Source organism: Notolepis coatsorum (assembly GCF_963971535.1).
Source record: "Notolepis coatsorum genome assembly, chromosome: 16".
In the NCBI taxonomy this organism is placed as follows: Eukaryota; Metazoa; Chordata; class Actinopteri; order Aulopiformes; family Paralepididae; genus Notolepis; species Notolepis coatsorum.
Window position 1 is genome coordinate 108,774,632 of NC_140180.1, and position 14,441 is coordinate 108,789,072.

General features: G+C 43.8%; 1 protein-coding gene across 1 annotated transcript in view; it reads right to left on the reverse strand.

Moving 5' to 3' along the window:
• The window catches only part of bod1l1 (biorientation of chromosomes in cell division 1-like 1), a gene marked incomplete at its 5' end in the record, with an annotated part of 102,999 nt that overhangs the window by 27,828 nt on the left and 60,730 nt on the right, over positions 1-14,441 (reverse strand). Inside the window, 6 exons of the mRNA XM_084332150.1 lie at positions 702-777; positions 2,272-2,330; positions 6,278-6,332; positions 6,430-6,470; positions 8,939-9,559; positions 11,186-11,285. Of these exons, the coding sequence (XP_084188276.1) occupies positions 702-777; positions 2,272-2,330; positions 6,278-6,332; positions 6,430-6,470; positions 8,939-9,559; positions 11,186-11,285 (952 nt within the window). The remainder of the gene's footprint in view (positions 1-701; positions 778-2,271; positions 2,331-6,277; positions 6,333-6,429; positions 6,471-8,938; positions 9,560-11,185; positions 11,286-14,441) is intronic.

Sequence of the window (14,441 nt, forward strand, 5' to 3'; positions counted from 1 at the left end):
TTTATTCTATTCTATTCTGAGGAAAAGCAGTTGGAGCGAGTGAGACAGCGACTCGTCAGATTTGATTAAAACAGAACAAAAAAAAGAAAAGATTTCTTGATTCAGAACTTGATCATGGATGAGTAAAACATTCAATGTGAGTGGTTGATTTGAATTTCAAGGACTTTTTAAGCACCTTGTTTTTTTTTTGCTGTTTTCAAGGAATTCCAGGCCTTGACTTTTTTTTTATAAAAGAACCAAGCACTTTAAGCACTTCAAGGACCTTGTGTGAACCCTGTACTTGCTTCAGGAAGTGCACGTCACTTCTAAACTATGGTGGCTCTTTAGTGTCAGACGGAATGACCAGTAAAAAAAGGCACAGTGTGAAAACGTGATTAACCCTTGTTTCTGATCTATTAGGTACAGAGTATCGAATCAGTATTCTTTCAGTTTCAACTATCGTGTCGGTATAAAGTATCACAATACTGAACCTGGTATCTAGTGCACTATGTCAGTACACCATGCCAGTACACTACACCAGTACATTACACCAGTACATTACACCAGTACACTACACCAGTACATTACACCAGTACACTACACCAGTACACTATACCAGTACACTACACCAGTACACCTTAAAAGCCATAGCAACATATGTTTTTACAGATCATTTTCAACAGGATCCAAAGAGGATTGTAACATGTAAGTTAGAGGAGTACCTGAGTCCTTGCTGCTTGTGGCTTTCTGGCTGGACAGTCTTCGTTTGCGGGTCAATCTGCCCTCGGTCTTCTCCTCCTGAAAGGGAGCAGAAAATTGGTCAATGCAGGAATCAGTTCGGACGGTTAACGATACAGAGAGAATGGCCTTTATTTATGCTGCCACTTCTTCAGAAAGACGCTGCTCACGTCAGGTCGTGTTGTTTTGTGTTTTGTCAGCCAATCAATCAGGATGGTCAGACTGGGCGACGACAGTGAGACCATCGCCTCAATCAAAGTCATTCAGGGACGGACCGCCTTCCCACAACAGCTGTTAGTATGCGATGATATTTCAACATTGTGGTCAAAGATACAAAACCTGCACACTCAATCCCCTAAAACCCTCCCCTAAGAGCACATTTGAGTTGACATTTACACGAGATACTTGTGCCCTAATGATACGGATAAGCGCTCAATGAAGAATCCCAATCCCATTGCCAAAAGACAGTCTGACATGTCTATAAGTACTTGTACTATGCAACTCCACACTATACATGGCCCATAATGGTCCCCAAACAGCATTGACTTCAACAGACCTGTGCCCCTTTGATGTGCGCTCCAGGTTGACAATGCTGACGCTACATACTAGGGCTGCACGATTCTTGCTCAAATGTGAATCACAATTTTTCTCTCTAAGAATTGAGATCACGATTCTCTCACACGATTCTTATTTTTCGTCATCATTTAAAAAAGTAAAGTAAAAAGTATATATTTTTTTAAATAAAGAAAATAAAAATTATAATAATAATCGTCATAATTTAGAAATGAGATCGCATAGGTCTATGAATCGAGATTGTGATTTTTTTTCCCGATTAGTTGTGCAGCCCTACTACATACCATACCATATGGCCCCTAAAGGCCACCACAACATGTAGATTAGACAGTGAGAGTTAGCACATCCCAAGGGTTATCAAGTGGGCACCTCTCTTCTCTGCTGTTTCGTCAAGTTAGGCCCACGACACCTCGAGAAGGCTCAACAGTTAGGTCCAGCGTCCCAGACCACCCCCTCCATCCTAGCTCTCATCGTATATGATAATACTAGGTCAGGCCTCTGGTAAGTGCTAACTATCTCTCGCCGTGTATACCGGCCTTGAGAAAGACTAGTCTTACAGGTTCACAGAACATGCCTCAGCATTGCCGTCTCTGAACACAGTGGACACGACCGGTCCCCATCTACCCACCGTTTTAGGTTCTGTGGTGATGGCAGCAAATCATAAGTAGCCCAGATTAAGAATTGTATATGATTTTCCTCCATACTCCACAGGTCCCTCCAGCTAAGCTTCCTTAAAAGACCTAACGTTAGACCCCCAATTTCAGACAGGTTGATTAGCATTCATTCATCTGGGAGTCATACCTTCTCAGACAGGTTGATTAGCATTCATTCATCTGGGAGTTATACCTTCTCAGACAGGTTGATTAGCATTCACTCATCTGGGAGTCATACCTTCTCAGACAGGTTGATTAGCATTCACTCATCTGGGAGTCATACCTTCTCAGACAGGTCGATTAGCATTCATTCATCTGGGAGTCATACCTTCTCAGACAGGTCCGACCCTTTTTCACACTCCGGTCCTTCTGAACTGGAGGCGTTACCTGAAAAATATAATCAGCGTATGAGGTCCTGTTGTCTTTGTGTCACGAGGGTTTGTCGTACGAGGTCCTGTTGTCTTTGCGTCACAAGGGTTTGTCGTACGAGGTCCTGTTGTCTTTGTGTCATGAGGGTTTGTCGTATGAGGTCCTGTTGTCTTTGTGTCATGAGGGTTTGTCATATGAGGTCCTGTTGTCTTTGTGTCATGAGGGTTTGTCGTACGAGGTCCTGTTGTCTTTGTGTCATGAGGGTTTGTCGTACGAGGTCCTGTTGTCTTTGTGTCATGAGGGTTTGTCGTACGAGGTCCTGTTGTCTTTGTGTCATGAGGGTTTGTCGTACGAGGTCCTGTTGTCTTTGTGTCATGAGGGTTTGTCGTACGAGGTCCTGTTGTCTTTGTGTCACGAGGGTTTGTCGTACGAGGTCCTGTCGTCTTTGTGTCACGTGGGTTTGTCGTACGAGGTCCTATTGTCTTTGTGTCATGAGGGTTTGTCGTACGAGGTCCTGTTGTCTTTGTGTCATGAGGGTTTGTCGTACTAGGTCCTGTTGTCTTTGTGTCACGAGGGTTTGTCGTACGAGGTCCCGTTGTCTTTGTGTCATGAGGGTTTGTCATACGAGGTCCTGTTGTCTGTGTCATGAGGGTTTGTCGTACGAGGTCCTGTTGTCTTTGTGTCACGAGGGTTTGTCATATGAGATCCTGTTGTCTTTGTGTCATGAGGGTTTGTCGTACGAGGTCCTGTTGTCTTTGTGTCATGAGGGTTTGTCGTACGAGGTCCTGTTGTCTTTGTGTCATGAGGGTTTGTCGTACGAGGTCCTGTTGTCTTTGTGTCACAAGGGTTTGTCGTACGAGTTACTGTTGTCTTTGTGTCACGAGGGTTTGTCGTACGAGGTCCTGTCGTCTTTGTGTCATGAGGGTTTGTCGTACGAGGTCCTGTTGTCTTTGTGTCATGAGGGTTTGTCGTACGAGGTCCTGTTGTCTTTGTGTCACGAGGGTTTGTCGTACGAGTTACTGTTGTCTTTGTGTCACGAGGGTTTGTCGTACGAGGTCCTGTTGTCTTTGTGTCATGAGGGTTTGTCGTACGAGTTACTGTTGTCTTTGTGTCACGAGGGTTTGTCGTACGAGGTCCTGTTGTCTTTGTGTCACGAGGGTTTGTCGTACGAGGTCCTATTGTCTTTGTGTCACGAGGGTTTGTCGTACTGTGAAACTTGTTGGCAAGTTTTTTCACCACTGTCACCTCTCTCTCCGGGTCAAATTCCTGTACATTCGGTTGGCGTCTTTCATCAATATTTACATTTTGTGCAAAGGTTTATGGATGGTTGTAAACTTACGTACGAAAATATTCAACACATGAAACATGCGTTTCGATTGCTTGTGAGGACTCGATGCGGCCTAATTCTGAGTCGAGATCGAATTGATATCTTTTGTACGAATGTCTGTGTTTCGCTCTACGTCATTGTGTTTGGTGAGTTCAAGCATCGTCGAGTGAGGTGTGCAACTCCGCGCGCTGCCCACAGAGTTACATCCTCCACGTGTTCTCATGATGACACGATGGCTCCAGGCTCTAGGAACCAAGAGGGGACGTATTGCTGGAACTTTTTAGAGGTGCTCAACGCGGACAGGGCACAATTAGGGCATAACGACCGTGTGTGCCAACCAGCGAGTGATGCATACATGAGCTTTAAGGGGTTTCTGATTTCGAACATATACTGTAGATCTTAGCATTTAAAGGAACACGCCAACATTACCGTCTTCTGTCAGACAAGAAGATAGATACCAATTCCCTCTAGCCTAGCTTAGCACAAATGAATGGATGTAGATATGGACCAGCTAACCAAGCTGTGGGCCAAAAACACCTCTACCGGCGTTTTAAGCTAGTTTTAATGTATCCGTATCCACTTCCATTAATTTGTGCTAAGCTAGGCTAGCTTGCAGACGGATAGCTCTCTACTGAACACAGAGAGGAAACTGGTATCCATCTTCTTGTCAGACTCTGGAGAAGACAGTGAGCACTTTCCCCAAAATGTTGGCGTGTTCCTTGAAGGGGTTTCTGATTCTGATGTTGACAAATGTAGATCTTGGTATTTAAGATACGATCATAAGCGTAGCATCACATCAACAGTCACTTGAAGAAATAGAGAATAATAATAACACAACGTGGTGTGGAGGGGGTAAACACGTTAAATATATATATCTTTTAAATCCCATAACTCACTGGTTTGTTTGAGTAGCTTGGACTGACGTCCACGTCGTGTTTCTCTGACCTCCGCTGGCTTTTCACGGGCTTCAGACTATATATAAAAATAAAACAAGATGTTATGAATTCACATCAAAAGTGCTTTGGGCGAGTTAAGTGGGAGCGTGTTTAGAGATGAGAAGCACTTACTACAGACGGCTGCTGGACACTCTGTTCTTGTTGTGTTACACTCTTTTCCTCACCTAGTAACGACAAGGGAATGTAAAAAGGTAACATTACTGTGTGTGTGTGTGTGTGTGTGTGTGTGTGTGTGTGTGTGTGTGTGTGTGTGTGTGTGTGTGTGTGTGTGTGTGTGTGTGTGCGTGTGTGTGCGTGCGTGTGTGAAAGGACGCTTTGCGGTCTGATGTCAAGATGTCAAATCATTTGAGTAGCTCTATGCAGGGTAACTTCCTTCCATTGCAGAATACAAAACTGCTTAGCATTTTTTTTAAATAAAAAAAGGTTAAAAGTTTAAAGGTAGAATCTGTAATGCCATCAAACAGTGACCTCTATGCAAAAGAACCCCGCTAGGTACTGCACTTTGTTTACATTTTTTGTTTTGATCTGATGTTTGTTTTGGCAGTAGCAGCCCCTCCCCCCATCACCAATTAACTCCAACTCAGACCAAAACAAAAAACATAAACAAAGTGCAGTACCAAGCAAGGCTCTTTTGAGGTTGTCGTTTGACCGCATTACAGATTCTACCTTTAACACTTTGGTTGCCTAAGGTTAAATTAATGATATACCATAGATTGCCAGCGCTATTTGTCTATGGAGAAAGTCCCCTTCTTTGCAGGGCTATAACTTTTTAAATTATATTGCTACATTGCCATTATTAGGGCCCATTCAAAGTCCTATATGTATTGTTCATTGTGTAGCAACGTTAAACTTTTTCATTCACATATTCATAGTAAAGTATGGTCTAATGTATAAGTATGTTTTCATCTCTTTCTGCAGCTTTCTCCAGAACGTGATATATAGCCCCAAATGCATTATATTGATGATGAAATACAGTTTGATGGCAATCAGCGCGATATAAAAAATTCCAACTAGACGTACTTCTAGAAGTTACTACACGTCATCTGATGTTGACCGGATGGGCGAGGGGGCGTTTATAATTCCGTGGGCAGCGTTATACCAATCATCTAATGTGGGTCAAATGTTGATAATATCAGTTATTATCGAAGACGGTAACGTTACACGCTGAAACTCACCCCAGTCTCCGCGCGCCGTTGGGCGATCATCGTCGAGTAGAAATTTTATCATTATGGGATATATTATTACCCGGTCCATCTCCAGCTTGTATAATGGTATATACGTCCAAATCATGTTGTTTATCGAGTTATTGGCAATCGATCGCTATGTAGTGTGACGAGCTAGAGTGCCGGAACCTATCCCGAGTGGCCGGAAGCAATACGGACATCTAGCACAACCTCTACTGCGCTTCCTGTTAAGCGGTTGCGCGATCGGCCACCAGATGGCGCTCCTGAACCGCCAGAGAGCTCAGTGGGTCCTGCTGGTGTATCTCAGGCCAGCGGAGGGACATTATGAATCCGATCGCAGATTTTTGAAATATTGATATAAAGACGACGTACAGCGTCCCCCGGCAACTTTAGCATGGCCAGCAAAGACGTCTAAAGACGGCTCCCGGCAGTCAAAGTGTTAAGGAGTTTGTACACTTTTGTGTCGCACAAGGTCAAAATAGAATAAAGACCACCTACTCGTATAATCGACTTCCATCTTGACCTCTGCGTCTTCAACGTCCAACTCTGGAACCTATTTAAAATACATACACACATTTCAACCTAACACACTGTAAATATGACGAGCGATAACATTCATTACCACAATGTGTTACTAACTAATAACTCACCTTGGAGTTGTCCACATCCGCAACATCAGACAGGCTTTTATCTAACAATAAAAAGACATGAGGAATGAATTAAAATGTGTAGTTATCCTTTTCTGGTTGGCTTTTTTTTTTTATCTACTTTTTCTCCCATTTTCTATTTTTCTCCCATCCCAATTTCGTATCGTCCAATTCAACCCTCCCCTGTCTCGAACGCTGTTTGGCCATGCCTCCCACAAGCCGGCTGTAATGTGGACGAAGCCATACATAGCACGAGTCCCCTCCGGTACTCGAGGTAACAGCAGTCGCATCTTTTCACCTGCGCAGCGCGATCTTTCAGCATCAGGGGTCTGCGTTTTGGAGGGGCGCCGCCCCCGTCGCTTCCTGATTCTACTGCGCAGGCGCACCAACCGACCTGTAGGAGTCGCTGTCCACAACGTCCGATCCCCACCCATCAGCTTCCCACCCCCTAATACTGCCAAATGTATTAGTATGAACGACCAGCAAAGCTGAATGCAATGCGGAGAGCTGGGCTCGAACCCAGCGTCTCCTGCATTGGTGGTGAGCACCTTGCCCACTGCACCACCTAGCCGCCCTTCTGGTTGGCATTTGACGGGCATTTCCTGGTTGTTGCCAAGGAAACCATAAAGTAGTAAGAGTCAACACGTCAGAATACCAGCGTTCTATGCACTACTTGGTGTCGGTATTCAAATTCAAAATAAACCAGCTATCTGAGGAAATAATACATCAATAAACACATCAAACGTTAGCTAGTTAACAAGGCAACAGATTGATTCCGATGATTCTGACACCCGAGGTAACAACCTGTTTAAACGACGGGTCATGAACGTGGAGACGCTGATCCCATTCAACTCAATGTTGGCTGAACTGAAAGTTTCCACACTTGGCATCAATGTGTGTTCACGTGCTAAACGGTGACGTAATGACCCTTCCTTCTTTTATAGTTTCCTTGGTTGTTGTTGCACAAGGTGACAATACAAATACTACAAATACTTAACTTACAAACGTAATACTATTCTGATGGCACAATAATTATGTAATAATAAAAATTATTCTGAACTACATTACAAGAGTGCTTTCATAGTAACTCATGATACGATACTGTGACGATATTTGGCCCTCGATAATGATATTATCACGATACATGATATCTGTGATAATCGATATATTGCAAGAAATTTCATCTACGATACATCACGATATCTGTAACTGAATATTGCTGTATCGATTTTCCCCCAACTCTATTGAAAAATAGGCAGAGTAAATTTCTGATAGCAGGGTTGTTTGAGTCTGACACCATGACTCAATGAGACCTTCTGATAGCAGAGCTGATTGAGTAGGACACCATGACTCAATGAGACCTTCTGATAGCAGAGCTGATTGAGTAGGACACCATGACTCAGTGAGACCTCCTGATAGCAGAGCTGATTGAGTAGGACACCATGACTCAACGAGACCTTCTGATGGCAGGGTTGATTGAGTAGGACACCATGACTCAATGAGACCTTCTGATAGCAGAGCTGATTCAGTAGGACACCATGACTCAGTGAGACCTCCTGATAGCAGGGTTGATTCAGTAGGACACCATGACTCAATGAGACCTTCTGATAGCAGAGCTGATTGAGTAGGACACCATGACTCAATGAGACCTTCTGATAGCAGGGTTGTTTGAGTCTGACACCATGACTCACTGAGACCTTCTGATAGCAGAGCTGATTCAGTAGGACACCATGACTCACTGAGACCTTCTGATAGCAGAGCTGATTGAGTAGGACACCATGACTCAATGAGACCTTCTGATAGCAGAGCTGATTGAGTAGGACACCATGACTCAATGAGACCTTCTGATAGCAGAGCTGATTGAGTAGGACACCATGACTCAATGAGACCTTCTGATAGCAGAGCTGATTGAGTAGGACACCATGACTCAATGAGACCTTCTGATAGCAGAGCTGATTGAGTAGGACACCATGACTCAATGAGACCTTCTGATAGCAGAGCTGATTAAGTAGGACACCATGACTCAATGAGACCTTCTGATAGCAGGGTTGATTGAGTAGGACACCATGACTCAATGAGACCTTCTGATAGCAGGGTTGATTGAGTAGGACACCATGACTCAATGAGACCTTCTGATAGCAGAGCTGATTGAGTAAGACACCATGACTCAATGAGACCTTCTGATAGCAGGGTTGATTGAGTAGGACACCATGACTCAATGAGATCTTCTGATAGCAGAGCTGATTCAGTAAGACACCATGACTCAATGAGATCTTCTGATAGCAGAGCTGATTCAGTAAGACACCATGACTCAACGAGACCTTCTGATGGCAGAGCTGATTGAGTAGGACACCATGACTCAATGAGACCTTCTGATAGCAGGGTTGATTGAGTAGGACACCATGACTCACTGAGACCTCCTGATGGCAGGTGGAAGAAGTTTTGGAAATGTGAAAATGCGGTCAAAAGATAATCATGGCAGCTTTAAACTATGACGTTGCGAAAGCCTTACCTTGTTTGCAGGGAACCTCAACCACCTGTGCCGTGGGACCTGCGTGTGAAGGAATGGCCTCTGTGGTTCCACCAGTCACCTGGGTCTCTGTGGTTCCACCAGTCACCTGGGTCTCTGTGGTTCCACCAGTCACCTGGGTCTCTGTGGTTCCAACAGTCACCTGGGTCTCTGTGGTTCCAACAGTCACCTGGGTCTCTGTGGTTCCACCAGTCACCTGGGTCTCTGTGGTTCCACCAGTCACCTGGGTCTCTGTGGTTCCAACAGTCACCTGGGTCTCTGTGGTTCCAACAGTCACCTGGGTCTCTGTGGTTCCAACAGTCACCTGGGTCTCTGTGGTTCCAACAGTCACCTGGGTCTCTGTGGTTCCACCAGTCACCTGGGTCTCTGTGGTTCCAACAGTCACCTGGGTCTCTGTGGTTCCAACAGTCACCTGGGTCTCTGTGGTTCCAACAGTCACCTGGGTCTCTGTGGTTCCACCAGTCACCTGGGTCTCTGTGGTTCCACCAGTCACCTGGGTCTCTGTGGTTCCAACAGTCACCTGGGTCTCTGTGGTTCCAACAGTCACCTGGGTCTCTGTGGTTCCACCAGTCACCTGGGTCTCTGCGTCTGACGGGAGCTCTGCTGCAGATGGAAGGTCAAATGGAAGGTCAAATGGAAGGTCAAATGCACAGAGAATGTCTCCTTGTCTGTCGTTATGAAAATGTCTGTTGTCATGAAAATGTCTGTTGTCTCGCATCAAAGCGCTGCATTCTACAGGGAACTAGGACTGACCTTCGATATTTTTTTTTGGAATTCGAAGCTTCGGGGCCCGAGATTCGATTTTAATTCGAAGCTTAAAAAAAATTACAAAAAAACTGGCTACCACGATAGCTATGAGCTAACTAACGTTACAAGCTCAAACACCTTATAACTACTACTATTGTCGTGTCCATAAGTTCCCTGGCAGAATACTTGTGAGGACAAAGGTATACAAAGAGGAGAGAACCATTTTAAATCGGGCATTCATGCCGGCTAACAAGCTAGACGTTGCGGCATGTTGTTAGCACAATAGCTACCAAGCTAAGCTACGTTAGCTTCTAACGTTGTATACACAATATGTACAACGACACAATGATTTACATTATTACAAATATGGTAACGTAGTTGGGTTAGTAAAAAAAAAAGGTTGTGGCTTTTACAAATAGTGGTTAGCTAGTAGGGTTAGTAAATGGAAGATTGCTCCACTTCTACAAGGCCCATTTGCATGTTCTTGGTATCTAAACACATCTATGGACCTCAGGGAATGTATTCCCAGTGTCAGAAATATTGTGTCTGTTAAGTAAATTGTAATGAACCAAAGGAGAATGTAAATTATAAAGGAGAATATAATCCCCCCCCCCCCATCTTTGATGGTGAATATCACCACGCTAACATTGACCAAAAGTGAAGAATTGCCACTGAGCTCATTCAGCACCTTCTTGAGATCAAGTGTACTAAAAGTCTAAGCAAATGAACAGAGTGCAGATGATTTACAGTACTGAATTTTGCCATCTGGACACATGCTATTTGAAATCTGAATATAGAATATAAGGCCTATAAATGACCTTATTATGGCCAAGTCATACATCTATGGATCTCCTCTTTCCAATGGCAGAGTTAAATCTGGATTTAGTACCACCAGGCACCTGTTACTTTTGTATAATGTCCACAGCTCCGCCATTTTTTACCGGATTGCGACACCGTTTTTTCCTAGACATTCACAGAAAGGTAAAGAAACAATATACTTTGTATTTTATGGCAATAACATTGAGGTTTGTTGGACCCGTGAGATCTAATCACGATTTTCACGTCAATATTTTTTTTCACGTCAAGTGGCTGTAGCTTTGACTGCAGCTGGTGTGAGCTGGGTAGTGTAGTTTTATGACATTTCGATGTCCATCGAAAGCCGGCATCATATCCTCGCGTCTAAATCTTCCGGTTTCCGATGCAATGCGCAGAGATTTTCATAAGCTCATATTTAGCTAATAACAAACGTAGTGCTGAAAATATACACTTTGATTGCTGTTTTGATAGGGTTAGGGTCTTTACTCGTGGCTACATTTGAAAAAGAAACACAACATCACGTAATACGGACTGTATTGATCTATTTGCGACGTGAAATAAATCTCGGTCGGTACCGGCCGATCGGGCTTAAGAGGTAAATATTGACCAGAATAATCGTGATTATGGTTTTTGCCATAAATCAAGCAGCCCTACAGAAACCTTTACCTTGGTTGTCAACCGGTGGTGCCAGTTTGCCAACAGTCTTTGCATCAGTGGTGATCTCAGCGTCAATGGCTTCCTTTTCATCTGAGGCCATCTTGTCAACCTACACATAGGAGATCAGTTAGTCTCAAATCAAGAACTATTATCTACACATAGGAGTTCAGTTAGTCTCAAATCAAGAACTATTATCTACACATAGGAGTTCAGTTAGTCTCAAATCAAGAAGAACTATTATCTACACATAGGAGATCAGTTAGCTCAAATCAAGAAGAACTATTATCTACACATAGGAGTTCAGTTAGTCTCAAATCAAGAACTATTATCTACACATAGGAGTTCAGTTAGTCTCAAATCAAGAAGAACTATTATCTACACATAGGAGATCAGTTAGCTCAAATCAAGAAGAACTATTATCTACACATAGGAGTTCAGTTAGTCTCAAATCAAGAAGAACTATTATCTACACATAGGAGATCAGTTAGTCTCAAATCAAGAAGAACTATTATCTACACATAGGAGATCAGTTAGTCTCAAATCAAGAAGAACTATTATCTACACACATAGGAGTTCAGTTAGTCTCAAATCAAGAACTATTATCTACACATAGGAGATCAGTTAGTCTCAAATCAAGAACTATTATCTACACATAGGAGATCAGTTTGTCTCAAATCAAGAAGAACTATTATCTACACATAGGAGTTCAGTTAGTCTCAAATCAAGAAGAACTATTATCTACACACATAGAAGATCAGTTAGTCTCAAATCAAGAAGAACTATTATCTACACATAGATCAGTTAGTCTCAAATCAAGAAGAACAGAAGAACAGAGAGACCAATCCCAAGTCGATCGGCACTTTCTCTGCCGAGCTATAGTCACTTTTTGGCACCTGCTCCCCAAACTGCACGCGCAGATTGATAAACCTAAATCTAAATTGATAAACCTAGATCTCTGGACAATCCAGAGACTCCGTGGGAAATCCTCGCATGTGGAGTCCGGGGAGTAGGTGCAGAAAAGTGACTATAGGTCGGCAGAGAAAGTGCCGATCAACTTGGGATTGGTCTCTCCGTGTTCAGGAGACTCAGGCGTATAAAAGTACATGTCTCCAGCACCCCCACAGCCATAGCTACAACCACTTACGTCAGGGCTCTCATCTCTATGACATCACTCTAAACATCTCTATGACATCACTCTAAACATCTCTATGACATCACTATAAACATCTCTATGACATCACTATAAACATCTCTGACAGGTTATCCATGAGGAGCCACATCTCTGGGTGTGATTGCCATGACTGTATAACTTAACGTGTCAGGAGATACACATTTAAAGTTTGGCCTGATGGTGGCGCTAGAAGAAAGGTCATGGGGTCACCAAAATCAATAGGCTCCTTCCTCTAGGGAACATGAATATTCTCAGCAAATTTGAAAAGATTGGAATAAAAACTATTAAAGGGGACATGTCTTGCTATTCCTTTCACTATTTGGGCAACTTAAAAAAAATAAAAAAAAATGTATCCTCTCTTCCTCCGATTTTTCTGTTTTTCTCCCCGTCCCAATTTGGTCGTTGTGCCAATCCCCCCCCCCCCCCCCCCCCCCCCCCCTGGTTGTTGTGCGCATGTTCTCCTACTGGTCGGTACAAGGGAACCCTGAAGTATCCGCACGCTTCCTCCGACACGTGCGGCGACAGCCAGTGATTCTTTTTTTCACCTGGCAGCTCGATCTCTCATTGGTGAAGTGTAACGCGTGGGAGGTCACGCTGCCTTCATCAAGTCCTGCCTCCACTGAGCAAGCGCCCAGACCTGACCTGTAGGCGTCGCTGTCCACAACACCAGTTTCCCACCCATGGCTTCCCTCCCCCTAACCCAGCCAAACGAGTTAGTATGACGATCAGCCCAAGCCAAGGCAATGCTGACTCCGGGAGTCGAGACCGCTGTTTTGTATTTCTAAACAAGTACTCAAAAGCAGCATTTTTCCACTTCAAGATTTCAAGCTGGAGAGCGAGCGAGTGTCCATGGTATTGTATTTATTATTTTTATGTCTTTTAGTCTATTTTCATTCTGATTTCATTACTGGACTGTCATTATTGTTATTATTATTTCTGTTATTGTCCTGTGAGTTATGTAAGGGATAATGTATAGCTACGAGGTCATTGTCGCTAAATAATTGACCGACACAGAGTTTAGAATACCGAGGCGCCTCGCCGAGGTGTTCTAAACGACAGAGAAGGTCAATTATTTAGCGACAATGACCGAGTATAGCTATACATTATCCCGCTTATTACATGGCTAACTTACTAACAATATACTTAATTCATTTTACACCATCGACAAGACGAGATCAAATGCAGACGCAGTTGTTCTGTGGCTCTGTCAGCCCAAATAAAGTGATTATTATTATCGCCGGCAGCCGGCAGGTGTGTCTGATTGCACTGATGCAGTGTGTGTCAGTGGGCTTGATTGCTCCAGCTGCGAAAAGCAATAATCACCGGTGATTATTGCGCGTTGCCCATGGCAGCGGTCAGTTATTGAAAAATAATTCACTGCTGTCAGGGGCTATTGACCAATCACAATCAAGCATTTCGGCGAATGTGAAAATGCCATGTAATAATGTTGATTATTACTGTTACTGTATTGTTTGTCTTGTTTCATGTAAAAAAAAAAGAGAAAATAAAAAACATTTGTTAAAAAAAAAAAAGATTTCAAGCTGTTTTGGGCTGGGCTCCGCCCATAAGCGCTTTGAGTGACAGTCACCCACACAGCGTGATACATGTATACGAGAGAGAGCGAGAGAGAGAACGAGCGAGTGAGAGAGAGAGGGAGAGAGAGAGGATACATCGCTCCATGTGTGCGCGTGCGCTGTGTGAGTGGCTCAACTGCGATTGTGTGCAGGTTGAGAGAGAGGGAGAGAGAGAGAGGGAGAGTCAGGGACAGGGAGACCGCTTCCGCATTATTCCCACTGCTCCGTTGTTGAGCGAATTGTTGATTCTCTGTCGGCACCCGCGCACGTCAACCCGTTTGAGGAAGTAATTCCACTCGCTCCGTTGTTGAGCGAATTGTTGATTGTGGGCGGTGACTCTACAACCAGTGCCTTACTCACGTCAGCAAAACAGTCAAATCAGAATGGCTTAGTTGAGTGAGGGAGGATCTCGTGAACTCGAGACTAGACCGACGAGTCAAAATGAGAATTAGAGTTCACAGACCCCATTGATATAAACGCCCCATTGCTAGGAAACAATGCTAACTGTTGGACTGGAAAA